Source organism: Callithrix jacchus, chromosome X (assembly GCF_049354715.1).
Source record: "Callithrix jacchus isolate 240 chromosome X, calJac240_pri, whole genome shotgun sequence".
Lineage (NCBI taxonomy): Eukaryota > Metazoa > Chordata > Mammalia > Primates > Cebidae > Callithrix > Callithrix jacchus.
The window spans coordinates 104,402,628-104,430,369 of NC_133524.1; the positions used below are offsets into that span (position 1 = coordinate 104,402,628).

At 41.1% G+C, this 27,742-nt stretch overlaps 1 protein-coding gene across 4 annotated transcripts in view; it reads left to right on the top strand.

Moving 5' to 3' along the window:
- The window catches only part of MID2 (midline 2), a 93,121-nt gene that overhangs the window by 25,248 nt on the left and 40,131 nt on the right, over nucleotides 1-27,742 (top strand). For all 4 annotated transcript variants that reach the window (XM_035289512.3, XM_035289511.3, XM_017968548.4 and 1 more), the window contains exon 3: nucleotides 1,814-1,909. In XM_035289512.3, coding sequence (XP_035145403.1) covers nucleotides 1,814-1,909 — 96 coding nt within the window. The remainder of the gene's footprint in view (nucleotides 1-1,813; nucleotides 1,910-27,742) is intronic.

A 27,742-nucleotide genomic window follows, 5' to 3' on the forward strand; every position in this document is an offset into this window, starting at 1 on the left:
GGCTGGGTTCACTACCAATTCCCACGGTCTAACTCAAGCTAGACCCTTTCATCACACTACAGTGCTATTATATTCTCCTTATGGCCAAACTTTTGAAGAGGAGTCTAGACTTACAGCCTCCACTTTGTTGCTACACTATACTCTAACCTCATGATTTCACATACGCTTCCAAAACCCTATGGAAACACCTTTTCAAAAGGTCATCTGTGACCTCTAATTACCAAATCCACATGCCTTTTATCAATCCTCATATTTCTTGCATTCTCCGCATATTTGACAGTGGCAAATCCTTTTTTAAAACATATTTCTTTCAATTATCCTCAGTTTGGCCCTACAGGCTTAAATATTGCAGCCTTCTTCTAGCCAGTGTCCCTGCCCCCGGGCTTTCCTATTTCAATCTGCCCCATGTATTGCTGCTAGGTTAATCTCCTAAATGCAGCCCTGATTATGCCATCCCTTGTTTAACAGCCTTTGGTAAGCTCTCAGTGCTCCAAAGTACAAACTTCTCTCATTTAGGCACTTAAGACCTTTATAACAGGACTTTGGTCTCCATTTCCAACTGTGTCCCCTACTACTGTCTTTCTACCCTCTGTTCTAGCCTAACAAAACTACTGTTCCCTGAACATGTCATATATTTTATTTCTTTCTACTTTTTTTTTTTGAGAAGGAGTTTCACTCTTTTTGCCTAGGCTGGAGTGCAATCGCACGATCTTGGCTCACTGCAACCTCTGCCTCCGGGGTTCAAGCAATCTGCCTGCCTAAGTTTTCCAAAGTGCTGGGATTACAGGCATGAACTACTGTGCCTGACTGATGTCCTCTTGATAGAGTCAGGCTTTGCATTTTGAAACCTTGCCCCTCTTGTGAGTAAAGCCTTGGTAGCAAAGAAGGAAAGCTGTGAGATACAATGCTAGATTTTCATGAATTCCACACTCAAAATACTATTTTTTCCTGAAGGATTCTACTGATAAATATAAAATACTATAAGCAAAAACAAAAAAAAATCATGAAATACTGGGGCAAAACTGTGACTGAGGGCTGGATACCTGGGTACCAGGCCTAGGTTTGCATATGCTGGTAATATGACTGTGCAAAATACTTTAACTCCACTTTGAAGCTTGGTACTCCCATTTGTAAAATACCGACATCTTCTACTTTATGGGATTGTTATGGTTTTTATATAGTATATATGAAATTTCCTGGCATAGTGTCGGCAATAATTCAATAATTACAGATGGTCCCTAACTTACCATAGTTCAACCTAGATTTTTCAGCTTTACAGTGGTGTGAAAGTGATATGTGTTCAGTATGCGTCTCAACTTTTGTTGGGGTTACATCTGGATAAGCCCATCATAAGTTGAAAATTTCTTCCATTAAAAATGCCCTCTCTGGGACGTAACTGCATCATAAGTTGAGGAACAAGTGTAATAGTTTTCTTAGTCTACTCATCTATAAAATAAATAATAATATCTGTTCTTCATATGCCATGGGATTAGTATGAGGGCAAAATGAGATATTGCCTATAAAATGCTTTGAAAAGTTAAAGATACTATCTAAGACATTAGATTTCTTTAATGTCAATAAATTCCTACATCCACAAAGTCATGAATGTCATATTTTCCCCAATAATTAGCAAATGTGCAGCATTTTAATTTGTACTTAGATTAGTGGTTGGCCCATGGCAGATGCCAAATGAATCTCTGAAATATTTGTCTACTCACTAACCAATTTTCACATGACACCGGTTCTCAAGCTCACTGTTCTTCTTTCCCCTCTTCTCTGTTTCTTTCTGGATTCATACTCTCTGCGATGACAGCAAACTCTGGAGATGAACCTCACCAACCTGGTTAAGCGCAACAGTGAACTAGAAAATCAAATGGCCAAACTAATACAGATCTGCCAGCAAGTTGAGGTATGTAACAGAAATATTTGTGATTTTTCAGAGGACCTGGACTGGGTGACCCTTTGAGGGGGACTTCAGTTTTGTCAGAGTGTAGCCCAGTCATTTGGAATGAAGGATTGAATGGCAGTTCTAGAAAGTCTCATTCCTTTAGGATGCTTGTTCCAAAAAAAGTGTCAGAAACTTGTGGTTTAAAAAGAATAGACAGATGGTGGTGATGGATTGGGGGGATAATAGTTCAAGGGTCAACCTATTCTCCTTTCCAAACAGCAGGCAGTATGAGAATCAGACATGAAGTGTGCTTCATCCATCATCAAACTGGACATTATCACGCCTTAAAGAGATTACTGGGGTGTCATAGGGAAGTTGGGAATCCTGGGTCCTTGGGGATAGGGTGAGATTCATTCAGCACGGTATTGTTTCTGTAACAATATTATCAGGACTGCTTCTCCTCTTTCTAGCCCCTCCCATCTTCATCCCCTCTCCATGATCCTATCTATACCATGCACCCCACCTGGTCCTCACTTATTACCTTTCCACTTATTCTTGCCATCAGCAAATCATATCTATCTTAAAGTTGTAAATTATAAAGTGCTGTCTAATTGTGAGGTTTAAATCAATTGTCATCTACATCAAATCTTAGAACAGAGCTTAGAAGAGGAGTTGACCTCTTCTTAAGTGGACATAATATAATAAAGACGTTATTTCTCTTTCTCAAGAGCATGGAACTTGTACCATTTTGTTTTGTGTTAATTTTGTTGAAGAGCTGATGGTAGGGCTTCAAGTGTAAACAGGGTTGGGTAAAATATTACAGGATTCCTCATGGGCAGTGGTTGGATAAAAATCTTTCTAATTCTATTTAGAGCCTGATAGTCTGGTTCTAATCTTACTTGCATGACAGATAAATGTAACAGTTCAAGTTTATTTTATTTCAATTTTATTAAGATCTCATCTCTTAATCCAATCTATGGATTCCTATTTAAGAGACTGTGGAGAATCTTCTTTTAAGGCAAAGAATCCTCTTATTGTATGAGTAACCTTCTGACCCCCAATCATTTGGATTCATAAAACACTGAGTTTCTTCAAGTAGAGTGTACTTGTATGATGATCATAACATAGAAATTTAATCCCTGTTGGACACTCCATTTGTAGAAGAGAGTGGTGCTGTATGTAAGGTCCACAGAGTATTGGTTAAACTCAGATGTGAGACTATAAAATGAAGTGGGGGATTAGGGAAGAAGCGTAAGGAATGAAAAGAAAGAACACTAGAGTGTGATTTGGAAAATTGTGTTCTAGACTTGGCTCTTCCATGAACTGGTGTTATGAATGTAAGTCATTTAGCTTCTCAATTTCAGTGTTCTTATCTATAAAATGAGGAGTTGAACTGATGACATGACCTTTGACTCCTTTCTAGATACCACAGGTCATGATGCTGTGAATGGTTACTTTTTAGTCTGTTCTTTTTCTCTCCTGGCTCATTCTTTCCAAGAAGGGAGGAACAAAATATAAAGCATTTCAAAGTGGTTTTCAGCTCATTGGAATCCTCTATGTTCTACTCTGTCAAAGTTTCCCATTATGCTGTTAGATTACAGTATAAGAAATCCACACTGGCAAAGGGACAAGGGAGCATTGTAAGCAGGAGACAAGATAAGAGATCCCTTGATTTAGAATTTGCATGATTGAAGGTAGAGTAACAGCTAATAGTGAATAAAATGTGGTTAGAAATTATAATCACTTTCCTTGTTCTCATGAAAAAGACTATTAAGTACAGAACAAATTGTAGTGAAAATAGCGAAGTAAGCAGTTTATTTTCATTGCTCATTCACTTTAGGACCTCTCTAAGGACTCATCTTCCCACTCTGAAGAGCTTATCACCCTGGCCAGCCTCACCCAAACATAGCCTATTCTAACCTTTCCCAGCTCATCCTGCCAATCAAACCTTTATGTTCAGGGCCCTACTCTGTTTTTAAAGTGGCAAGTCTCATAAAACAATCCATCATTGTGTTAATAGGGAAGGCCTCACTTTGGCTTTTTAGGTAACAGGCTGTGTTTTAACAGTGCCTTCCTGAAGTTGTTATTCTTTCCTGAGTCTTAATGAGGTGACACTAGTGCTGCCACATGTAAATGCAGTAAGAGGAAAGAGTACCCCATAAAGTAGGTATTCAAGAAGTGTTCTTTTGTGGATGCTTGTTAAACCCCATCATGTAGACCTCTGCTGGCTCTGGCTGTACAAAAGGTCAACTTTTACTAATCTTTTTTTATGCCTGACATTGTACCAGGTACAAAGAAAACAGCATAGGTACAGTATCTACTCTCTAAGGGCTTACGTGTTACAAAACTCTACCCTAATATGGATACACCTGTGCAAGAAATACAGACAATTGAACAAAAACATTAATTGAGAACTGGGAAAGAATAGTGAGATACTGTTGAGAGTGAGAATGTGTTTTGGGATTTAACTTCATAGTCTATTGAGTTTAGGATTCTGTGTTTGACGACAGGGACCCTACAGGATGACTTATGGAAGACCATTTCTGTCTTCTGTGACGTCATCCATTCTGAAAGGTTAGGGATGTGCCCTTAACTTCCTCTTTTTTTTGAGATGGAGTCTTGCTCTGTTGCCTAGACTGGAGTGCAGTGGCACAATCTTGGCTCACTGCAACCTCCGCCTCCCAGGTTCAAGAGATTCTCCTGTCTCAGCCTCCCAAGTAGCTGGGATTATGGGAGCATGCCACCATGCCCGGATAATTTTTTGCATTTTGGTAGAGACAGGTTTTCACCATGTTTCCCAGGCTGGTCTCGAACTCCCGAGCTCAGGCAGTCCACCTGCCTTGGCCTCCCAAAGTGCTAGGATTACAGGTGTGAGCCATGGTGCCAGGCCAGCTTCCTCTTAATAATAGGGTGAATCCAGGTTAGTGATTATCCTCATTCAGCACAGAGCCCGTGTCTCCAGAAGCCTTCAAGGACAAGCCTCAGGATTAGAAATCAAGTTAATAAAGGGACTTGAGACTTCATAAATGCTTATAAATACCGTATAAAACGAAATGTATGGTAGAATACTCTCTGTCATGAGAGCCAGATACTGATGAGTGATTTGGAATTTTTTCATTTTATATAATCCAGGTTCATATATAGGGAATGACTGTATTCTCAGTGTATACCAGGCATTTCACATTGGGCGGGGGCGGAGAATACCAGCTAAGGCACTTTTGAGAACATTGGAATAGGGTATTTTTCTGTCAAACCTGTTCCCCTTCTTTATTGTCTGCAAATGTTTTTGTCACAGATTGACTTTTCATAAAGCAGCCAAAAATACTGCTTCCCTATTGTGGTTCTTTCTCCCTGTTCTCTATTCTCCTCAGAAAGTAAACAAAGCTGCAGTCTTCCTATTATAACAGAAACAGAGATTAAGATCACCATAGATTTGTTAGCCGACCTCTATCATAATGCAGCTTGTTATAGTTACTGCTGAAGGTTTCAGAATTCAGTAGATGGGTAGTTGGAAAATGTTTTCTGCTGGGGCTGGAGAGCATCGGAAGGAGGTAGAGGCAGCTCTAAGACTCCCTTTAATCTAATTAAGGAAGGGTATGCTTTGACCTTGCTACTATAGCCGCTTGATCTCTATATATAGTTCTTTGTCCTAGCTCATCAGGCATCCTTTGTTTATACTTCTAAAGGAAACCTCTGAGCAATGCACAGCCAAGGGAAAATGTATACCAACAGATGAATACTTCCTTTTCGCTTCCAATACTCCATGGTTCTGTGAATAATAGGCATTCTAAAACACAATGAGGGGCAAATATAGTTAAATACTTAGTAATCAGTTGGTCAAAAGCATTTATTGAGCATACACTGTGTACTCAGTGTGCTGGGCAATTTGGGGGCTACAAAAGAAATATACGTGGTTGATGACCTCCAGGAGCTTTTGGTGTAGTTGGGGAAAACACAGTATGTAGTGAGAAAGTATTTGTAAAGCAGAATTCTGTACAGAAAGTACAAATTAAAGTAGTATAGCCCTTTCAATTTTACTTATTTTGTCTTATTCTTAGCTTTTATTCCACTGACCAAATTAAAGCACTTTCCTGGATATTTTGTGTGCCATCTTTCTTTTCTTTCCAGAACTGCTGTGATACAATGGGTTAGTCCATCCTAGAAGCTTCATGGGCAGGTTGATTTCCTTCTGGCTCTGCTCAATCCTTTTAAAGAGCTGGATGGCACTGCTCTTTAGCATTAGGAGAAAGAAGAAAGAAAGGAGATGAGTTGGAAGTGAGGGAGAGGTTTCCCTTAGGTTTGGGAACTTCAGCTTTCTGTCTTGCTACTAGGTCTTAGCTTCATTCACTTCTTAAAGTCTTTCTCTTTAGAGTTCAAACTTTAGATGGGTTGGCATTCTCTTCTTTCTGCTCCTATTGCTTATTGGAAGGATATTTGGTTTGGGAAGAGCAAGAATCTTGGAGTCTATGTAATAGATGTTTGGCTGCTTCTCCAAGCATAACATATAAATATTTTTAAATAAATTTATTTAAAAAACACTGCTATGGGTAATTTCAGTAGATCCTTAAGTATTTTAAAGTGGTTGAGCTAATAGAAGGAATGGAATCTAAATCATTAAAACACAAATATATTTGTTGGTGGAGCCCTCTTTAAGGAGCAGTCAGTGAAATTAGTATAGTTGGAAAATTTAATGGAGAAAATTCATTTTAGCCAGATGTTGAAGGAGAAAAAAAGCTACTCCCTCTGGAGAGACAGAAAGCAGAGGTGTTAGTGGAGGTGTAAATCAGCACATTTTATGGGGAAACTGGTGCCGTAAGGACTGCTTGTATAGAGATAAGTAGGATATGATATGGCACCTGTCTTCAAGGAACACATAGACTGGCTGTGAACCTGACAGGTAAAATGGCAAATAGGATGTGAAGTGATAATTACTTTAATGAATGTGAATGCATGATGACGAGTTAGCATGGAGGAAGAAACACTTAGGCCTGCCTGAGAAACTTAGGAAAGGCTGCAGAATGGAAATAAAAATTGAGTTATCTTGAAATAAGAGTAGAATTTTGCCAATAAAAATGAGATAAGGGAGTGAAGGGGACCACATACGAGAACACAGAAGGGTGATCAGCATGGAGACATTCAGGGAACCATCAGAAGTTTGGTTTGGCCAGAATGTAAGACGTGAGATTGTGAGAGGTAAGTATGGAGAAGTAAGTAGCTTGGGCCCAGATAATGAAGAGCCTTGTAGACCATATATAGGTGTTTCCACTTTAACCTGAGAAGTCTGGGGAGCCATGAAAGGATTTTAAGCAGGTGAATAACTGAATAAAATCTACATTTAAGAAGGATTGCTATGGCTGGAATGTGGAGCAAATGTCAAGGGTCCAGGGTAAAAAGTGAGGGCAAAGAGACCGGTTAGACTTTTACTGATCTAAGGAGAGATGAAAGCCCAGCTTGAGACAGTGGTGGTAGGATTAGGGAAAACGGGATAATTTCAAAACATTTCTAGGAGGTAGATCAGTATTAATTGGTGATCAGTTAATGGGTGAAGGAGTGAGGGAGAAGAAATACTATGATGATCCACAGGGTTCTGGTTTAGGTGACCAAATGGGTCTATGGCCTTTAACTAGGTTAGGAAATATAAAAGGAGTTGTTTTTAGACCTGCAAGGTTTATTGTGCTCTAGGTCAGAAAGGCAGGTAGGAAATGTCCAGTAGAAAGCTGGATAGCTGGATTTAGAGGTCAGAGAGAGGTCTGGGAAAGGGATATACTTGGAAGTCATTAGCAGCCTCGTAGCACTTAAAGCCATGGAGAATGTACAGATTGAAAGGAGGGCCTGGGACAGATCTCCAGCCCAGTTGTTTGTCACTCGCAATGCAATAACCAACTGACTTTCCAAAAATAAATAGAAAGACTGTGGTGCTTTTGATGAGATTACTGAAGAATGCTGTGCATTTTGAAAATTAAATATCAAAAGTAAATTATTCATTTGTGGAAAAAAAATCTAAGGTTTAGACATTATTATCTTAAAGACTACAATAATAAGTAACCCTTACTGAGGATTTCCTCTGTTCCAGCTGAGTGCCTAATATGTGTTAACTCATTTGATCCTTACAGCAGCTCTGTGAGATAGACACTGTTAATACTCCTACTTTACAGATAAACAAAGAAATATTTAAGCGTTTTGCCAAGGTCATGCCACTGGTAGATAAGAGATTGGGGATTTGAATACAGGCACTTTAGCTCCAGAGCCTGTGCCCCTGACTGCTCCATAACACTTCATTTTGAAAGATAAAGGTACACACCACTTCATCACTGGTGGTTCCTGGACCCATTGTGGGGATGACTTGTAGTGAGCAAGTGGGGGTGTGAGACAGGGATGTGAATTCTGAAGGAGAGCAAAGGAGAAACAGAAAGAGAATTCAAGAAATGAGGAAAACGAACAAAAACAGAGGATCAAAATATCAGAGGAAGGAAAGGCCTTAGAAATGTGGAAGATTTGGTGAGTCCATTGGAGCAGAGACATAGAAGAAGATTTCATTAGTGATCTTTGAGGGAGAAGGTTCTATGCAAGTATGAAGATGGAACATAAACTGAAAGAGGTCAAGGAGAAAGTGAATTATAAGGAAATGCAAGTCTGGGTGTGGTGGCTCATGCCTGTAATTCCATCACTTTGGGAGGCTGAGGCGGGTGGATCATCTTGGGTCAGGAATTCTAGACCAGCCTGGTCAACATGGTGAAACTCCTTTTCTACCAAAAATACAAAAATTAGCCAGGCGTGGTGGTAGACACCTGTAATCCCAGTTACTCGGGCAGCTAAGTCAGGAGATGGAGGTTGCAGTGAGCCAAGATCGTGCCATTGCACTCCAGCTTGGGTGACAAGAGTAAAACTCCATCACACACACACACACACACACACACACACACACACACACACACACACACAGAGAGAGAGAGAGAGAGAGAGAGAGAGAGAGAGAGAGAGAGAGAGAGAAGGAAATGCAGATTGCAAGAAGTTTGATCATGAAGGTGAAGCAAGAAATAGGGTGGTAGTTATTATCCTTTCAAAGGGCAGAAAAGTCACTCATAAATGCTCCGGTTGTGTATTATTCTGCTACTGGTGAGTTAACAATAAGAATCAGTAGATCCACTGCCTTCATCCACATATGCTTCACTTCCCTTCCTGACTTGGTGTCCAGCTTCATCTCCAACCCAGGACTCTGTAGCCTCAGTTTCTACAACTTGCCTCTCCCAAAAATGGTATGTAGGTCCTGGGCAGCAGTGTGTTATGACAGCTTTGGAGTTGGACAGACAGGAGTCATGTTAGCTGTGCAGCCTTGAACACATAATTTTTCTGAGCCTCAGTGTCACCATCTATAAAACTTTAACTAATAATACCTTGAAGGGAAAGGCAATACTTGTAAATTACCTGCTCCTGTGCCTGGCATATACAGTCAAAGCTCAATAAAGGGTGGTGTTGGTAGTACTAGTCATAGTAGCAGGACGAGGAGGAGGAGGTAGAGAACGAGAAAGAGGAAGATGAGGAGCAATAGCAAGAACAGTGGCTGGTAGTAAATTACTGCTAGTAATTACTAATAGTAATTTACTACTAGTAGTAGTAATTTTGGACCCTACACATTTTGCCAGAGATTCCTGCCTCTGACCTCAGGACTTCCAAAGCTTTTTATCACTATTTCTGAGAACAGGGAGAACAATCATTCCCAAATACTCATAACCAATTTCAAATTTTACATATATTAACTAGAACTTTTTTTGCAAAGAGAGAGTGGTAATGAAATTGCAGCAGTAAAAACGTTGGGTATCTCAGCCATGTGACTCTACGTAGCACACCAGTAACTCTGCAAAAGTGATAGGCTAAAAAGGGTTATTGTGCTTACTAAGCTGCTAGTTTGTAGTTACTAATTTAAACAAATTTTATTTAGTAAGGAAACATTCATTGCCCTTCTGCAAGAATATCCAAAAGATTCTTTGTGTTGATCCTTAAGTAAATTTGCCCATATTCCTACCCAAATTCTTCTGGATTACTGCCTTTAAGCAAAGGCAAAAGACAAGTTTTAAGGAGGGTCACATGCTTTCAATTCTAGTAGTTTTAAAAAGAGAGAGAGTTCTATAAGATTTTTGTATTTGTGATTTAAGATTTTTATTAGCAAAAATGTTCTGTGACTACTTTTGTGACGGATGGAAGAGTAAGGATAGCAGACTTAAGTGCTCCTGAGAAAGATTTGGATTACTAGTGTCTTGTGAGAATAAAATACGTAGTTTGAAATCACTGTGGTATTATAGGTGGAGAAAATTGTTTCCATGAAAAATGGAAAATTAGTGCAGTGATCCAGTCTATTCATTTATGCCATTTATACATTCTATAATATTAAGTATATAACAATTGACATTTAATACAGATAAGAAACCTAAGTTAATTGTGCAGTCATATGTGTGGACATAGCCTATGTTTATACTAGAAAAGAAAGTGCTTTATAATTTTTCAGACACCTAATTCATTCAATCCTTTCTCAAAAATACTTTGTGATAATTTTTCATATATGTCAGTAAGTAACATTTTTGAGGTCATTAAATGTTACAGTTGAACTATTTGGAGGGTATGAACACATGACAGGGTTTAATGATAAAATTAGTTAGGATTAATATTGTTTTCCTCTCCCTCCTCCCTCACATCTATAGGGCAGGTAAGCTTTCAGGTTTGGTCATGTCTTCATAACCAAAACATTTCACATAGGAATGCACTTTCATCCCACTTTTGCACTTTGCCTTTAGCACAGTGAAACTCACAGTCCCATTTCCCACCTGCTGTTTTCCTCCTCTAGTCCTCATTTCTGTGGTTCAAATTCCTGGTTACTCACTAAATGACCAGAACACTTGATTAATTTTGGTCCCTCTTGTTTGTTGCACTATTTTCACAATCCACCCAAGTTCCCCATTTCCAATGTGCTCTTGGAAAGTTAATGGAATCCTAATAATTCAGCTACAGCTCTATCAAGCTTATCCTATACCTTTAAATGTTTCCAGTTCCACTCCTACCTCTAATCCCTCCTTCCATCAACCCAACCAAAACCAAACAAATTTTTTAAAAACCCGAACTTGAAACCAAACAACCTTCACCACAACAGATAGGCACACAGCCATTGAGATGTCCTTACTGTTTCTGCCTGTCTAGAGGAGTCTAGCTGTGTGGTATGGTAAGCAAGGATTGGGAGGAAAAGAATCTTATTTGAATAATTTTTTCTTGGAGCTGTGCTAGAGACATCATTTCTAATCTCACTTTGTGTTTATGACAACCGTGTGATACAGCTGGTTAATATATTCCCATTTTGCAACTGAGGAACTTGAGGGCCAGAGATACTAGATGCCTTACTCAAGGTCACACACAAATAAGCTGGGATGCAGTTCTACATTTCTCTGACTCCGAAGTCCATGTTCTTTTCATTGCACTGTGCAGTCTAGTGGAGAAGTTGTTGCTTTACTTGCCACTGAGTCTTTTGTGCTCCGACAGGTAGGCGACAGCTCCAGAAAACCCTTTGTTTTTTCCACTAAATAGCTCTGGCTCTGGAAAAACATACAGTCTATTTTGGGACCTGGTGTTCCTGAATCCGTGGTAAGCCTCTTATATACTCCTGCCATTGGCCTACCTTTGATAGCCCAGAGCAGCTCTCCATATTCTGACAGCTCTTCATGGGGCACAGAGGAGAGAGAGTTGCCTAGAGTTGGCAGAAGAAATCAGTAGTGCCCACAATTAGGCATTTACTTGTTCAGATTATTTTTGTGCCACAGAGGGGTGAAAATAAGGCGGGCAGCTTCAGGTATCAACATTGTCCTCAGCCAGAGCATTTATGCTGGGACTCATGTTTCCTTGCTGAGAATTCTGGGATAGGTCCTCATTCTAGGGCTGTGAATGACCATGTTTCATGGTAAAAGTAGTCTCCATGAGACACAGGTTTTCTTAACAGTTACAAAGAGTTTGACAGTAAATATGCATTCTCAAAAGTATACTTAATGTTCCCACATTTAAACCAGGCTATAAATAACAAACGTAATACCACAATGACTGCAAATATATAGATTTCCTCAAAAAAGAGTGAAGGCATTGCTACCATTAATGGTGTCTTTTGATGGAATTATTACTCAGAAGTAAATATACAGCCAGGAAATCAGCTATTTACTACCTCAAGACAGAAAGAGAATCCAGCACCTCTGTCTATTCCCACTACCTCTCCTCTCACCTAAATCAAATCTTGAATCCAAGTTTACCCTATCTCAGCCAGTTCTAAGAACTCTTAATTACTCCTAAGAGCTTTAAGTACATTAGCTCATTTAAGTCACAGAAGAATCCAATGAAGTATGTATGATTCTCATTCTCATTTTACAGATAAGGAAACTGAGGCACAGAGGGGTAACTTATTTGTATAAAGTAACAGGTGGCAAGTTAAGAGTTTGCATCCGCCGGGCGCGGTGGCTTATTCCTGTAATCCCAGCACTTTGGGAGGCCGAGGCGGGTGGATCACGAGGTCAAGAGATTGAGACCATCCTGGTCAACATGGTGAAACCCCATCTCTACTAAAAATACAAAAAATTTGCTGGTCATGGTGGCGCGTGCCTGTAATCCCAGCTACTCAGGAGCCTGAGGCAGGAGAATTGCCTGAACCCAGGAGGTGGAGGTTGCGGTGAGCCAAGAACGCACCATTGCACTCCAGCCTGGGTAACAAGAGCGAAACTCTGCCTCAAAAAAAAAAAAAAGAGTTTGCATCCAATTTTCTCAGTTCTATGCTCTTAATGACTATGCTGTATGTTTTGCAAGTCACTGATTATTGTGCTTATGGTCTGGGTAAGGACAGATAACCAGTATTATGTGAGCATGTGTCCATGTGGGAATGATGTGCTGTGATATGAGAGCAGTATTTGGGCAAGCCTTTCCTTGTGATGATAATCCCTCCAGAGCATGCATCATAATGCCTCTGCATGTGCTATGCATCTGTCTATCTATTTCATAGATGGCTGTGCCTGGCTGTTCATCTCTTATTTGTGTGTGGGGAGGGAGCTGTATGTGTAAAGGGGATATATGTGGAAAAAAGGATATATGCCCAATGACAGAATTAGTGTTTAAACTGGGTCATGAGGATTGCTTTGACCTCTGTTTCCACCCCCCAAAAGGTTCTTTTCAGTCCTTTGATATTTTCCCCATATGAGGGGAGAAACTGGGACACAACTGGAGGATGTTGCCTTTTGTTTTCTCTGATTAGAAACATTGACTCTTCTGTTAAGAGAAGGTTTTCCTACTCTTCTCCTCCATATCCCAAGCCTGTTCCAGCTTCTGCTTAGTAACATCAAAGGCAAAAAACAGTTATTGGCTTTGGGATAATTTCTAAACCAATAAAACTCTAGCTAAAAATGTATTGTACCAACACTAGTCACACAGAACTACACAGTTCTACCCTGAGCTCCCCCACCTCAATCTATATGTGGGTAGTTTTGCACTGGCATAGAACAGCAGGTTTACGAATATCCAAAGATGTCTTATTAGAAAAATCTCAGGTGCAGGGGCAAGCCCAGTACATGAGGAGGATTAGAGAAGAGGGTGAGCAACCTAGGCAGGGAAGGATAACAATGACATGTGAAAAGGAAGGAGAAACAATCACAAATGCCAGTTTACTCTATAGTGCACATACAACGAAATTCCTGCCAAATTTGTAGTGTGTTCTAGCATCTGAAGAGCTTTGAATCTTCTAGCACCCTGGGGCTATTCTGGGATTCCAATTGCCACCCACTCAACAGCCAAGAAATTTCAACCCATTTCAGGAGGATTCCATTGGCTTTAGAATGAAATGGAATTTATATTATATTGGTAGCTCAGAGAGAACACTTATATTTAAGAAGTAAAAATCTGATATCACAGATGAATAGGCAAACTGCATATAGTCTGCATGCCAGAGAGTAAAATTAAACACCTTCATGCTTTCACACTCTATTTCTGTCAAAAACAGGATATTGGCAGCAAACCATCTGAAAAAAAAAAGCAGCACTGACCTACAGTGAGTACTGCCAAACCCCATGCTAACCCAGTGACACAACGTTAGCTCAGAAGTTGAAAGCAAATTGTGCTCCTAAGGGTTTGGTGTTTTTTATTTATTGTCTTTTAAAAAAGCACTCTTATAAAACCTCTGTCTCTTTTTCCTCTGTGGACCTTTATAAAAATATATTAAGCTCTACTGTGGGTTTAATATAGTGTTATGTGATACAGAGGAATATAGTAGCAGGTGTGGAAGTCACTATCCTTGTCTTCAAGGACTTTATAGTCTAGTTGGGAAAGCAGAAATAACAGTACGAAGCAATGCCAAGCAATATAAAATAATTTAGCACTAAACTGTGTGACAATAACTGTAAGTGCTGTAGTAGTTCAGGAGAGAGGGAGATTGAAGAAGGCTAACATCATTATCATCATTAATATCTACTGATTATTAACACTTTATATGCTCCAGGTATTGTGCCAGGTGCTTTACATGTATTATCTCATTTAATCCTCTCAGCTGCCTCTGAGACAGGCAGTATTATCATGCCTCTTTTTCAGATGACGAAACTTAGATAGCTAAGTAATGTATCCAAGGGGAGTGTATAGATGAGACTAGAGAGGCATAGAGGGACCTGATTGCAAAAGAACTTAAAAGCCATGCTAAGAAGTTTGGAATTTATCCTAAGGTCAAAAGGAAGCCAATTGAAATTTAGTATGAAGCCATTTTAAGTATGGGTGTAGTGTGTTTTTTAAAAGATTATACTGCCCCTCTGCTGGGTTAAGAAGACATTGGGAGGGCCGGGCGCAGTGGCTCACGCCTGTAATCCCAGCACTTTGGGGGCTGAGGCAGGTGGATCACGAGGTCAAGAGATCGAGACCATCATGGTCAACATGGTGAAACCCTGTCTCTACTAAAAAAAAAAAAAAATTAGCTGGGCACAGTGGCACTTACCTGTAATCCCAGCTACTCAGGAGGCTGAGGCAGGAGAATTGCCTGAACCCAGGAGGCGGAGGTTGTGGTGAGCCGAGATCACGCCATTGCACTCCAGCCTGGGTAACAAGAGCAAAACTCTGTCTCAAAAAAAAAAAAAAAAAAAAAAAAAAAAAAAGAACACATTGGGAAAATAAATGATTGGAGACAGAGGGACCAATTAAGGGACCGTAGTAGCACCATGCTTGGCACACAGTAGGCACCCAATGTATGTTTGTTGGATGGATATATTAATTCAGGGATGATATTTTGGTGGACAGATCTAGTGAATTATAATAGAAGATGATAGAAAGGGATAGATTTGAAATATATATATATATGGGATGTGATGATTAATTGGACGTGGAGAATAAGAAAGAGAAGTTAAGAATAAGGCCCTGGGTTTCTGAGGAGCCAGTGATACACTTCATTCATTTAGGGAACATTCAAGAAGAATGAGATTTAATGGAACAGGGTGTGGGAAAGAGATGAGATCAATTTTGTTAACACTGAGTTCGTAGTGCCTGTAGTTAATGCACATTAAATGTCCAGTAAGCAGTTATATATACAGTTCTAAATTTCAGGAGAGAGACAGGATAGAGATAAATATAACTAAGGCAAATGTGGATCTTTTTGAGCTGACGGGATTGTTCTAAAATTGGATTGTGGTAATGGTTACGAAATTCTGTAAATGTATCAAAATTATTGAATTGTCCACTTGAATGGGTGAATTCTTTGGCATGGAGGTTATGTATCAATAAAGCTCTTAAAATTAAAAAAGTTAGGCAAGGTACTGGCACATAGATAGTAATTGAAGCCTTAGAAATGGATGAGGTCACCTAAGTCAGTGTGCTAGAACTCTCAGAATACTGACATGTAAGGGACAGCCAAAGGAGTTGGAATAATCAGAAGGAAAACTAGGAAAATCTGTGTCATGGAAGTTGAAAGAAGAAAGTATTTTCAGAAGTGAAGAGATGATCTTTTAAATAATGACATGAAAGACTTAAATATCTTTAAATGTCAATGGAAAGGAGTGGAACCAGAAGAGAGGTTGAGTGAAGGATAGGGAAGAAGATTGATCAAATGAGGGCCCCAAGAAAGCATTAAAGGATGGAATGCAAAGCCTCCAGCAGAGGACTGATAAACTTTCTAGAGAGAGATATCATCTCTTCGTAATAGGAGAAAGGAAAGATGACTGGTTTTTTTTTATTGTTTTTGTGAGAATTTAAAAGAATTCCCTGGGACAAGTTTTATTTTCTCTGTGAAGAAAGAAGTAAAATCATTTGCTACGATTTTACTATGAGTGAGAAAAGAGGTGATAGGGTTGAAGCTTTGAGGACGGTAGAGATGTCTACTGTAGAGATGTAGAGAGAGCTGTTAAGAGAAGCACAGAATTAATAAGAAACTTCATATCTTCAGTGGTTTTATTTTTATATTATAAGTCTTTAGTGTACCTGGAATTTATTTTAGAATATGAGATTGTGAAATGTATTTTAGGGCATGTAGTTGTGTTTCCTTCCAGATAGGTAACATTATGCTAAGCCCATTTATTAAAAGAACAGTCCTTTTCCTGTTGAGTGGATATGCTACCATTGCCATATATTGGATTTCCATATGTTCTTGCATCTATATTAGACACTATTCTGTTCCATTGATTTAATTTTCCATTCTTATGCCAATACCTTACTATTTTGATTATACTGACTTTTTGGTAATATCTGATATTTCTTAAGTATTCCTAGATATTTGTTTCTCCATATGCTTACATGTTTGTGTTTCCATATGAGCTGTAAAATAATTTTGTGTATTTAAAAAATATACTCAATTTGGATTGTGAGTATCACTAAATTACAGTTGTGTACTAATTTTTGGAAGAAAGACATTTCTATGGTATGTCTTCCCATCCAGAATGATGGTATATCTCTTCATTTTTTCAGGTTTTATTTTGGGGACCATCCCTTTAATATTTAATCATTTTCTTCAAATAGATACAGTACTTTTTTGCTGTTGTTGTTAAGTTGATTCCTAAGTACTTTGTAGTTTTGTCCGTGTTGTGAATGGGCTACTTTTCCGTCTCCATTTTTAAAAGCATATGGAGAAAAGCTTTTGACTTTATGCATTTTCTTGTATATAATAATCTTACCATATTGGCAATCTTATATTTTTTAAAAAACGAGAGTATCAGGTTTATCTAAGGCACCTATATTTTCTTTACCAATATTTATACCATTTGTTTCATGTTCTTTCTCTTTCCTCAGCTAAAACATTTAAAACACTGTGATGATATCAGACATGCTTGCCTTGTTCATAATGTTACTGGAAAGGGCCTTGGCATTTCACCATTTAGTATGAAGTTTGCTATTTGTTTTTATTATATTTGAGTGCCATCTTTTATTTAGAATTTTCACTTGGACTGGCTGCTGATTTTGTTTAAAAACCTTTTTAGAATATATTAATATAACCCTATATATTGATATTATCTATAATCTTGAATCATTGTTTTATTTTGGAATAAACAGTGTTTGGTTATGATATTTTATTATTTGTTGCCCTGCTGCTTTTATTAAGAATTTTTCTCTATATATTCAGAACCGAAATCAATCTATGGCCTTATTTCTGATATCATTTTTCGGTTTCTGATATTGTGGAATTATACTAGATTTAATAAATGCATTTGAGATCTTTTTGTTTTTCTCTGTGGTCTTCGGTAGTTTAAGTTTACGGAACTCAGCTCAAAAACCATCTGGACTTGGACCCTTAAAAAAAATTACAGCTCGATAATCACCCTTCCACTCTGGTCTACAGTTATTAGACTCCTGAGGTTTTGTTACTTTTTCTTGGGTAAAAGCATTTAATAGATTTTAAAATCATGTGTTATATATTGCATATGATATTCCCTTATAATTAATATCTACCCAATGGTGTGCTGGTGCTGGCTTGCCAATTGTGTGCATTTTCCCCCCATATTTTGGTTTAGTGGCTATATATTGGTAGCTTAAAATCCACTAAAGTGTAAGTTTTCACACCATGGAAATCAGCAAGCACTACAAATTGTGGCTGTTTTTTGAGAGCCAATTGTTAAATGATTACCAGCATACTATTGTCTATAAGTGTATCTACTTTTCCATGTTAGTACTGTATTTTTGATTTATTTTCTCCCTTTTTCCTTAATATGTAATTTCAAAGAAGCAGCTTTTGATTTTAATTAATTATCCCTTATAAGGCAATTTCATTTTGATTTTATTAATTTGAGCTTTTTAAAAGTGAATTTCCTCCTTCTATTTACTTTTATTTTATTGTCCTTTTCTAGTTTTTCAAATTGTGTGAATTCATGTATTTTACATTTTTATATATTTTCCTGAGTAGAGTTTTAACTGTAGCCCATCTATTTTGGTATTTAGTGTGCGATTTTCCATTATTTTCTATAAAATTAACAACTTTAGTTTCATTTTCCTCTTTGATTACAAGGTTATTTAGGTGTATTGAAGCAGAAAATTTTCCTGACCCCTTTGCTGGCAGGAAATGGAGTGCATGGGTGATTGAATTAGCCACTTCAGTGCCAACAGGGGCAGACTCCACTTGCTTGGTCCCACTGTGTTCCACCCCTTGCAGGAGGTGGGGAGCACAGGTGAGCAGGTGAAGGAGCTGGGGCAAGTGCTTTTGGGTGCTAACAGAAGCAAAAGCCCATGCATCCCCACAGCAGAATCTAGGGGGGTGCCCATGTCCCTTGAAGTCCCAGAAAGAGTGTTACAGTCCGTGCTCTTTTACCTTTGCTGTCCATGGATGGCTTAAGTGTTAACAGCTCAGTGGAGGGTCAGGGTGACAGCCTTTTGAACTCACACTTGAGTTCTTGTTCGACATCCAGGAGGAATGAGGTCACATGAACAAATTGGAGATGGGAAATCTGGGGAATTTTACTGCCAATGAAAGCGGCTCTCAGCGGGAAGGGGAGCTGAAAAGGGAATACTGTGGGAACACTGTCTTCCCCCAGAGTCTGGCTGTCCCTGCCCAGACTCCTCTTTGAAGCAACACCATCAAGCCATCCCTCTGAAGTCAAGCTGCTTCTCTCCAACTTTCAACTATAGTCTCCAATGTCCAACTGCTTCTCCTCTTCTCTCTGCTGGTGAAGGGTGGGCACAGGATGAGGAACAGGGCAGGCCATGGGTGGTTTATGGGCACAGGGTGAGGAACAGGGCAGGCCATGGGTGGTTTTGGAAAGGGCAGCATTCAAGCGGGAAAACAGTAATACATATTCTCACTTTGGGCTGCGGTTCTAGGCTTGAGGGTGAGACCCTCACCAGCGACCTGCCCTCTTCTGCCGAAATTTCCCTGCCTCCTGTCCCTGTCATTTCCCTCCTCTGAAGAGACACATCTAACTGCTGTTAGAATATAGGAGATGACTGGTTTTAGCTAATTCCTGCTGACAGGGAGTGTGGGTATAGGGAGAACAACAGTCAGATTCCTCACTAAGGTCTATCTAAGGGTTCCTGGCAGAGAGCCATTGTCCGAGGCTCTGGTTGCCTGATTGTTTGGAGTTTGATGGCCTCTAGGCGAGAAGAAACAAGTTTTGTTTTACAGGTTAAGTATGCATGGATCAAATATATGTATTATACAAAGAGGAGTTTAAAGGAGAGAATCTAATGCCAAAGATTACAGAAATAAGTGAAATATACTAATCATTCTGAAAACAACATTATACCCCATGGTATAGAAAAGAATGAAGGTAAAACAGCAAGCATAGGCAAGACTGTAAAGAGGCTATACATAGAAGATTAATTACTAACACTTATCTTCTGTGATTTTTAGCTTGAGATTCCCAATTTCTTCACATTGGTACTTTGGGTGCTCTTCTGGGTTGATGCAGGTAACTCTGTCAGCTTTCCAGGCCTTTACTCAGGTAAAGTGAATCCAAGGACCCATTGCAGTGACTTTCAGTGCGATAGGAATAGAAAGAAGTGCAATTCCTATCAATCTGTGTTTGTAGAGGGAGAAAGGGAAGGAAGTACCATTACCAGTACTAGGTCCCCTGGGTTGAATAGAGGTGGCCCTTATTCATGGGATTGGCCTTCAAATTGTTTCAGTTCCTTTTGAAAATGGGCCAAAGAAGTTATATGTTTAATTAAGTCAGAGGTTTTTTGGTCTAGCAAGAAATCGTTGGTGAGAAAAGGCCGTCCATACATCATTTCAAAGAGACTCAAACCTAGCTTTGAAAGGGTGTTTCTAACACACAGTAGGGCTATGCTGAGAAGGAGAGTTCAGGGGCAACGAGTCTCCTCAGACAGTTTCCTGAGATACCTTTTGATAATATCATTAGTCTTTCCTACCTTTCCTGAGGACTGTGGTCTCCAAGCACAATGAAGATGGTACTATATGCCTAGTGCCTTTGAGACCCTCTGGGTGACAGCTTCCTTGAACGAGGGGCCATTATTACTCTGGAGGTACTTAGGGAGTCCAAAGCAAGAAATTATCTCATTAATTAGTACTTTTATCACCTCACAGGCTTTTTCTGTCTGACATGGAATTGCTTCTACTTAATGAAAGTATCTATCCATACTAGGAGATACTGCATGCCTCTTGCCTTTGACATATGGGTGAAATCCACTAGCTAGTCTTCCCCTGGGTAGCCTCCTGCCCTTTGGATTCCTAGGGGAAAGAAGCCGTTGATTAAGCGGATTATTTTTAAGGCAGGTCTTGTAAGCATTAACGACCTGTTCAACTATATCAGGTTTTTACCTGAGAACAATTTCTGGGCCAATTGATAGGTTTTGCCCTTACCTAGGTGGAAGTCTTGGTGAAGGATTTTAAGAACTTTCCATTCGTCGGCAGCCTATAGATGAAGCTTGCTGTCCTCCAGTTGTAGCCATCCTTAGGACTGAAAGATGTATCCCTGAGAGGTTGCCCATTCTATTTCCACAGGAGAATATTGAGATTTTATTTCTCTTACAGGGTCCTCTCAGATCAGTGGGGCTTCCAGTAGATCAGAAATCTGGGGCCCGCTTGCTGATGATTTAGCTGCTTGGTCTGCCAACCTATTTTGACTTTGCTTGGCTACTTTATCCATCCCTTTTTGGTGGCCTTTAAAATGTATTACTGCCACTTCACATGGGAGAAAAACCGAGGATAATAGTCTATTAATTTCCTGATGGTATTTAATGGGACACCCATTACCTGTAAGAAAGTTTATCTCTTTCCAGATATCAGTGCAAATGTTAACTGTTTTTCCTTTGCTTAATTTGAATGCCCTTGTGGGGGCAATTAGTTTGGCTAATTGAGCACTTGTCCCTGAGGAGAGACTGATTCCTAACAATATCATTCAGAGTAACTATTGCATACCCTGCTTTATGGATTCCTTGTTCTACAAAAGAACTTCTGTCTGTAAAGGGGATCTAGGTTGGGTTCTCTAAGGGGGCTTCCTTGAGATCCTTTCTGGTCACATTGGTGTGTACTACTATCTGTTCATGATCATGTTCAAGCTCCTGAAGGTGGCTGGATTTAGGGAGGGTTAGGGTCCTTAACTGGACTTCAGATCCCTTTAATAGCAGAGCTTGATACACGAGGAGGCAGTTGTCTGTTAGTCAGAGATTCCGCTTAGAAGACAGCAGTCTTGCCACATTATGTAGAGTACAAACAGTGAAGTTATTCCCCATGGTTAACTTAGTAGCCTCTGATACCAGCAAGGCTATGCTGCATTTGCCTGGAGGCAGGCTGGCCATCCTTCGGCTACCAAATCAAACTCCTTACTTAGGTAGCCTACAGGCTGCTGGTCTGGTCTGAGCTTGTCTTAGAACTCCTAGGGCCATTCTGTTTGTTTCTGACACACAAAGATTAAATATCTTTCCTATGTGGAGACTAAGGGCTGATGCCTAAGGCAAGGTTTGTTTTAGTTGGTCAGAGGATTTTCTAGTCTCTATTTCCCAAATTAGAGAGTTTTAGCTGCATGAGTCTCCTTTATTGGATGATATAAGGGACAAACTATTTCACCATACCCAGTTATCCATAGTCTGCAGAATCCTGTAATGGCTAAGAATTCCGTAAGTTGCTTGAGGGTTTGGGGGAGGGGAAAGGAGGAGATGGACTTAATCCTTTCTTTGCCCAATGCCCTGGTCCCCTCTGACAAGATCAGACCAAGGTACTTCGCTGAAGTCTGACAGAGCTGAGCTTTAGATTTTGAAACCTTATATCCTCTATTAGCCAGAAAATTAAGACGAGCCTTACTGCCCTCCCGAGAGGTTTCCTCAGTTGGAGGGCAGAGGAGAATGTCATCTATATATTGTAAAACTGTAACCTGAGGATAAAGAAACTCAGAGAGATCTCTTGACAATGCCTGCCCAAACAAGTGGGGGCTGTCCCAGAATCCCTGAGGTAACACTGTCCAGGTTAACTGGGCAGTTTGGTTAGAGGGATCCTCAAATGCAAACAAATACTGGGAATCAGGTGTAACGGTATGCGAAGAAGGCATCCTTTAGGTCCAGGACTGTGAACCATTTAGTTCTCTCGGGTATTTGAGGCAGCAGGGTATACAGATTGGAAACCACTGGATGTAATGGAACCAAAGCCTCATTAACGAGGTGGAGGTCCTGAACTACTTTCCATTCCCCATTGGATTTTTGTACTCCCAATATTGGGGTATTACAAGGGCTGTTGTAGGGTTTAAGGAGTCCCTGCAGCGTTAAGTTATCAATGATGGCTTCTAGTCCTTTCCTAACTTCTGGTTTCAGGGGATTTTGTTTCTGGTTAGGAAAGAAGGTGGGATCCTTAAGGTGGACCTGGACCAGTATGATGGTTGTGGCTTGGCCAGTTTTCCCTTGAATTGGCCAAACTTCTGGGTTAATATCAGTATTCACTAGTGGGGAGACAAAGAGTTTGTCTGGGGGCCATCAGGATGGTGGTCCTCATATCATCCAGAATATGCCTGTCCAACAGAGGAGTTGGGCTTTCAAAATTAGAGAGGCACAGGTGAACAAGAGGTCTCCTCAACCACAACTAAGGGGTTGGAAAAATACTGGATTAAGGGCCTTTCTGAGACATCCCTCACATTCATGCTAAGAGAGGAGAGGGGGCCTTGATTGGAGAGGAGTACTGAGAGACCAAACCCAGTGTCCAAAAGGAAGTCCACTTTCCTCCCTTTGATTTCCAGAATAACCCGGGGCTCCTGGATGGTAATGGTGGTCTGGAGCTGGGGAGAAGAGCCCAGGAACCCATCAGTTCTGCTGGACCATTTGGAAGATTAGCTCTGGACCTGGTGACCAGCTTCTCTGGGGACAGTCTGCCTTCCAGTGGTCGCCACTGCAGGTTGGACAAGGTTGAGGTGGCTTTCTCATGCTGCCTTAGCAATCCTTTTTTTTTTTTTTTTTTTTTTTTTGAGACAGAGTCTCGCTCTGTCACCAGGCTAGAGAGCAGTGGTACGATCTTGACTCACTGCAACCTCCGCCTCATGGGTTCAAGCAATTCTTCTGTCTCAGGCTCCCAAGTAGCTTGGACTACAGGTACATGCTACCACGTCCAGCTAATTTTTGTACTTTTGTTTTAGTAGAGACAGGGTTTCACCATGTTGGCCAGGATGGTCTCGATTTTTTGACCTCGAGATCCACCTGCCTTCGTCTCCCAAAGTACTAGGATTACAGGCATGAGCCACCATGCCCAGCCCTTGGCAATCCTTTCTAAAATACCCTGGTATACTAGATCTTTGGCAGTTAACAGGTGCACCTCAGGAATTCTGGGGTTTGTGGGCTCACATGGTGGCCATTAAAGCCTCTTCCCCTTTCCTGGATTTTTCTCTCTTTCCTGGGCCTTCCCATCTCTATTACGAAAGACCATGGTGGCCACTTTTGGGAGATTTACTAAAGTAATATCTGGTCCCAGGGCCTGTTTCTGCAGTTTCCTCCTAACATCGGGAACTTCCTGAGTAACAAATTTATCCTTTAGGATTAGTTGTCCCTCGACAGAACTGGCAGATAGAGAAGTGTGCTTTACCAAGGCCACTCTTAGCCTCTCCAGGAAGGCAGTAGGATTCTCATCAAATCCCTGGTCTATCATGAGTAGCTTGGTTTAACTGAGAGGCTTAGTTCTGGTCCTATGTAAGCCCTCCATTATGTGCACCTGAAAGTGTCTCCTCTTCCACTCTCCCATCTCAATATTGGGATCCCATTTAGGGACATCCAATGGTACTACTTCTCCTCCAGTTTGATAAAGTTTGACCCCCTCCCTGACATGATATGCGATACTAAGCTTATCCGCAAATCCCTCTGTCAGCTGCAGAGTGGCCTGCTTCTCAGTGTTAGGGTTTGATTCAAAAGTAACATAATGTCATTCCAGGAGAGTTCAAATACCTGGGTTAAATTCTGGAAAGCCTCTATATAACTGTCAGGGTCATCTGAAAAGTTGGCAAGATACCCCTTAATCTGCCTTAAGTCCTGTAGAGAGAAGGGGACTTGGACCTTACTGGGGTCAAATTCACCAGGCATCTGTTGGAGGGGCAAGCATGAGACTGGGGCTTGTCCAGGGTGAAGATTTCTAGGAGGGGGCAAGTGAGAGAGAGAAGCTGGATAGGGAGGACCGGGTGCAGGGCCAAAGGTAGCTGGCTCTCCTGCTGGAGGTGCCTCTGGGGTTCATTTCTTCAGTTCCCTGGGATTGCCCCTTACAATCCTGGATGGCAATCAGGAGGGCTGGACCAATCCTATACTGTCAGCAAAGGTCTGGATTACCTGCAAGGTAATGAAAGTCTGCACATATGGCCTCAGACTATTTGTCCTCACGTTAACTGGAAAGGTCCAACTACACGATGGTCTTGAAATGAATGTTTCCTTCCTGAGGCCAAACCAGTCCTTCCTGCAGTTCATATTTTGGCCAAACCTTTGTGCAGAGGGCTATGCGGTGTTTTACCTCCAGAGTGTGAGGGTCAAGGCAGTCCCAGTGATTCAGGATACACTCCAGAGGAGTATAGACTAGGGTGGTGAAGATAGCTGGTTACCCATTCTGAAAGACAGGGAAATAGGTGTCCCTCATTTCCCTTCCTTCTTTCAGTAAAAACTTGAGGTATGAGGGAGAGAGAAACCAACCCTCCTCCTTTTCTCTTCCGTCTTTTTATCCCCAAGACCTGGCAACCTTAGATGGACGCCACCTACAGGTGCCATTGCAGCCTGCACTCAAGAAACAAGGAGGACCTAGAGAATAGGAATTGTCTAAACTCACCTGTGCCTCCATCACCCCCACTGTGGGCAACCTTTGAGTTTCCAGGGCCTTATCTATGCCATGGAGAATGGCCTCCCTCCATGAAACAGAAGCTTAATCAGCAGGAATTGGTCCTACCCATGTATACTGTGCCTGTTGCCTCACTTAGAATTCCTCAGATCTGGTTTTCCTTTCTAGGGCTTTAACCCAAAGTTTAAAATTCAGTTTGGGGCAAAAAGGTGTATTGGGGGTGCATGGATTCATTTAGATTAAGTCCATGATGGGCCCTGTCAAACTTGCAATTATCAGCCAGTGGGGTCACTCCTCCGTTGCTACCCTATTATGAGTAGAGAGCTGAGGTAGTAAAAGAACCCTCTTACATAGAAAAAGCAAGAGAAAAACAGCTGAAGAGAGGTAGAAGAACCCCTTGCTCTATGCAGATGGGTTCCTTTAATCACTGTATTCCTTCCCCAGTTTGGACTGAACTGAATTCCTCAGCCAGAGGAGGAAAGGCTCTGTGGGAGGGGATGGTGAGTGGGAAATGCTGGCCAGCTGGCTGTGTGGGGTCCCTAATTCCCAAGACTGCCCTGGGGCCCTGGCGGCAGCTGTGGTTTTCTCCTGCCTCCCATGGCTGTTGGATGTGGCACGTGCTTTGGACATGCCCAAGTGCCCCAGCCAGGAGGGGAGTGGGTGGGGAGGGAATCTGCTGTGTGCCACGCGTGTCTGCAGCTGTTGGGGTGGGGGTAGGGATGGCACCTCTAAGAACAAATGGAAATCACATCGTTCTGAATTGCATGGGCCAAATGTTCATTCTACTTAATAACATTTCTGCAGTTTGCAGCAAAACTCTTAACATTATAAAAGAAGCAATAGGAGCCATTTCAAACCATGAAAGAAGAAAGGAAAGATACCACAGAAAAACCTGGGCATTTTGCGGACCAGGGACAGGGTCCAGTTCAGGGGTCTTCTGGCAACACTGCAGAGTGGCATTGGCCAGATGCCTTCAGTGCCCCAGCACTTTATTCTGGTCCTACACAATGGCTAGACCTCCGTGAAGGGAAACAGAGCCTTTTATCCAAAAGAGAGAGCTGGCAGGGTTGCATCCTGTCCCCTGCAAGTGGCATAGCTCGGAGGAAAGTCTGAGGACAAGAGATAGATCTGCATTTTTGCATCTACTCATCCTGGCGTATCCCAGGCAAGACCCTAAAATGAAGCGGGAAATTTCTCTGACCCCTTTGCAGGCAAGAACTCGAGTGCAAGGCTGCTAGAACAAACCAGTTGCTTCAGTGCTAGCAGGGATGGAGTCCACTTGCTTGGTCCCACTGCCTTCCACCCATCACAGGAAGAGGAGTGCAGGTGAGCAGGTGCAGGAGGCAGGGTGATTGCTTTTGGACACTGGCAGGAGCAAAACTTTCTGAGGCTCTGCAGCAGCATCTACGGAGGTGCCATGATCCCTGAAGCTCCAGAAAGAGTATGACAGTCAGCCCTCTTTCAGCTTTGCCATCCATGGATTACTTAAGTGTTAACAGGTCAGTGGAGGGTCAGCGTGACAGCCTTTTGCACCTGCACCCGAGTTCTTGTCTAGAGTCCAGGAGAAATGAAGTCACATGAACAAATTGGTGGTGGTAAACGTGGGGGATTTTATTGCCAATCAAAGTGGCTCTCAGCAAGAAGGGGAGCTGAAAAGAAGACAGAGCAGGAAGATCGTCTTTCCCCAGAGTCCAGCCATCACCGGCCAGACTCCTCTCTGAAGCAATGCTGTCAATCCATCCTTCTGAAGTCAAGCTGGTTCTCTCCAACATCCAACTATAGTCTCAGATGTCCAGCTGCTTCTCCTTTTCTTTTCTCTCTGCTGGCGGAGCCTGGGTTTTTTATGCGCACAGGATGGGGGCGGGGTGGGCCATGGGTGGTTTTGGAAAAGGCAGCATTCAAGCAGGAAAATAGGAATGGATGTTCTCACTTTGGGTTCCAGTTCCAGGCGTCATGGTGGGATGCTTGCCGGGGATCGACTCTCTTCTGCCCAAAATTTCCCTGCCTCCTGTCACTAGCAATATGTTTCTTAATTTTCAACTGGTTAAGGATTTGGGAGTTCATCTTTATGTTGTTTTATTCTTATTTTACAAGATAATGATCAGAGATGGTAAACTATAAACTTTTTGTTTCTGATCAATTTTAAATATTCCATGAATACAAGGGAAGAATGTATTATTCTGTAGGATGCAACATTTCCATGTAACTATTATATTGATATATTGATAGTTTTTTTGTATAGCCTTGCTTATTTTTGTTTTAAACTTGTTTTGTTAGTTTCACACTAAAACTGTAACCATCCAGTGGTTCCCTCTTGTCTGCTACCCAGATAGATATGACTTATCAAGGCAGAGGAATTGGCAGTAGAGAGAATTTAATTGACATGAGGTAGGCCATGCCTCTCAGAATTTGGAGGCTCGGGTTTTTATTTATTTTTATTTATTTATTTCTTTTTTTGAGACAGGTTCTGGCTCTTTCGCCCAGGTTGGAGTACAATAATGTGATCTCAACTCACTGCAACCTTGACGTCCCTGGCTCAGGTCTCCCACCTGAGACTCCTGAGTAGCTGGGACTACAAACACATGTTGCCATGTCTGGCTAATTTTTAAATTTTTTGTAGAGATAGGATTTCACCATATTGCCAAGGC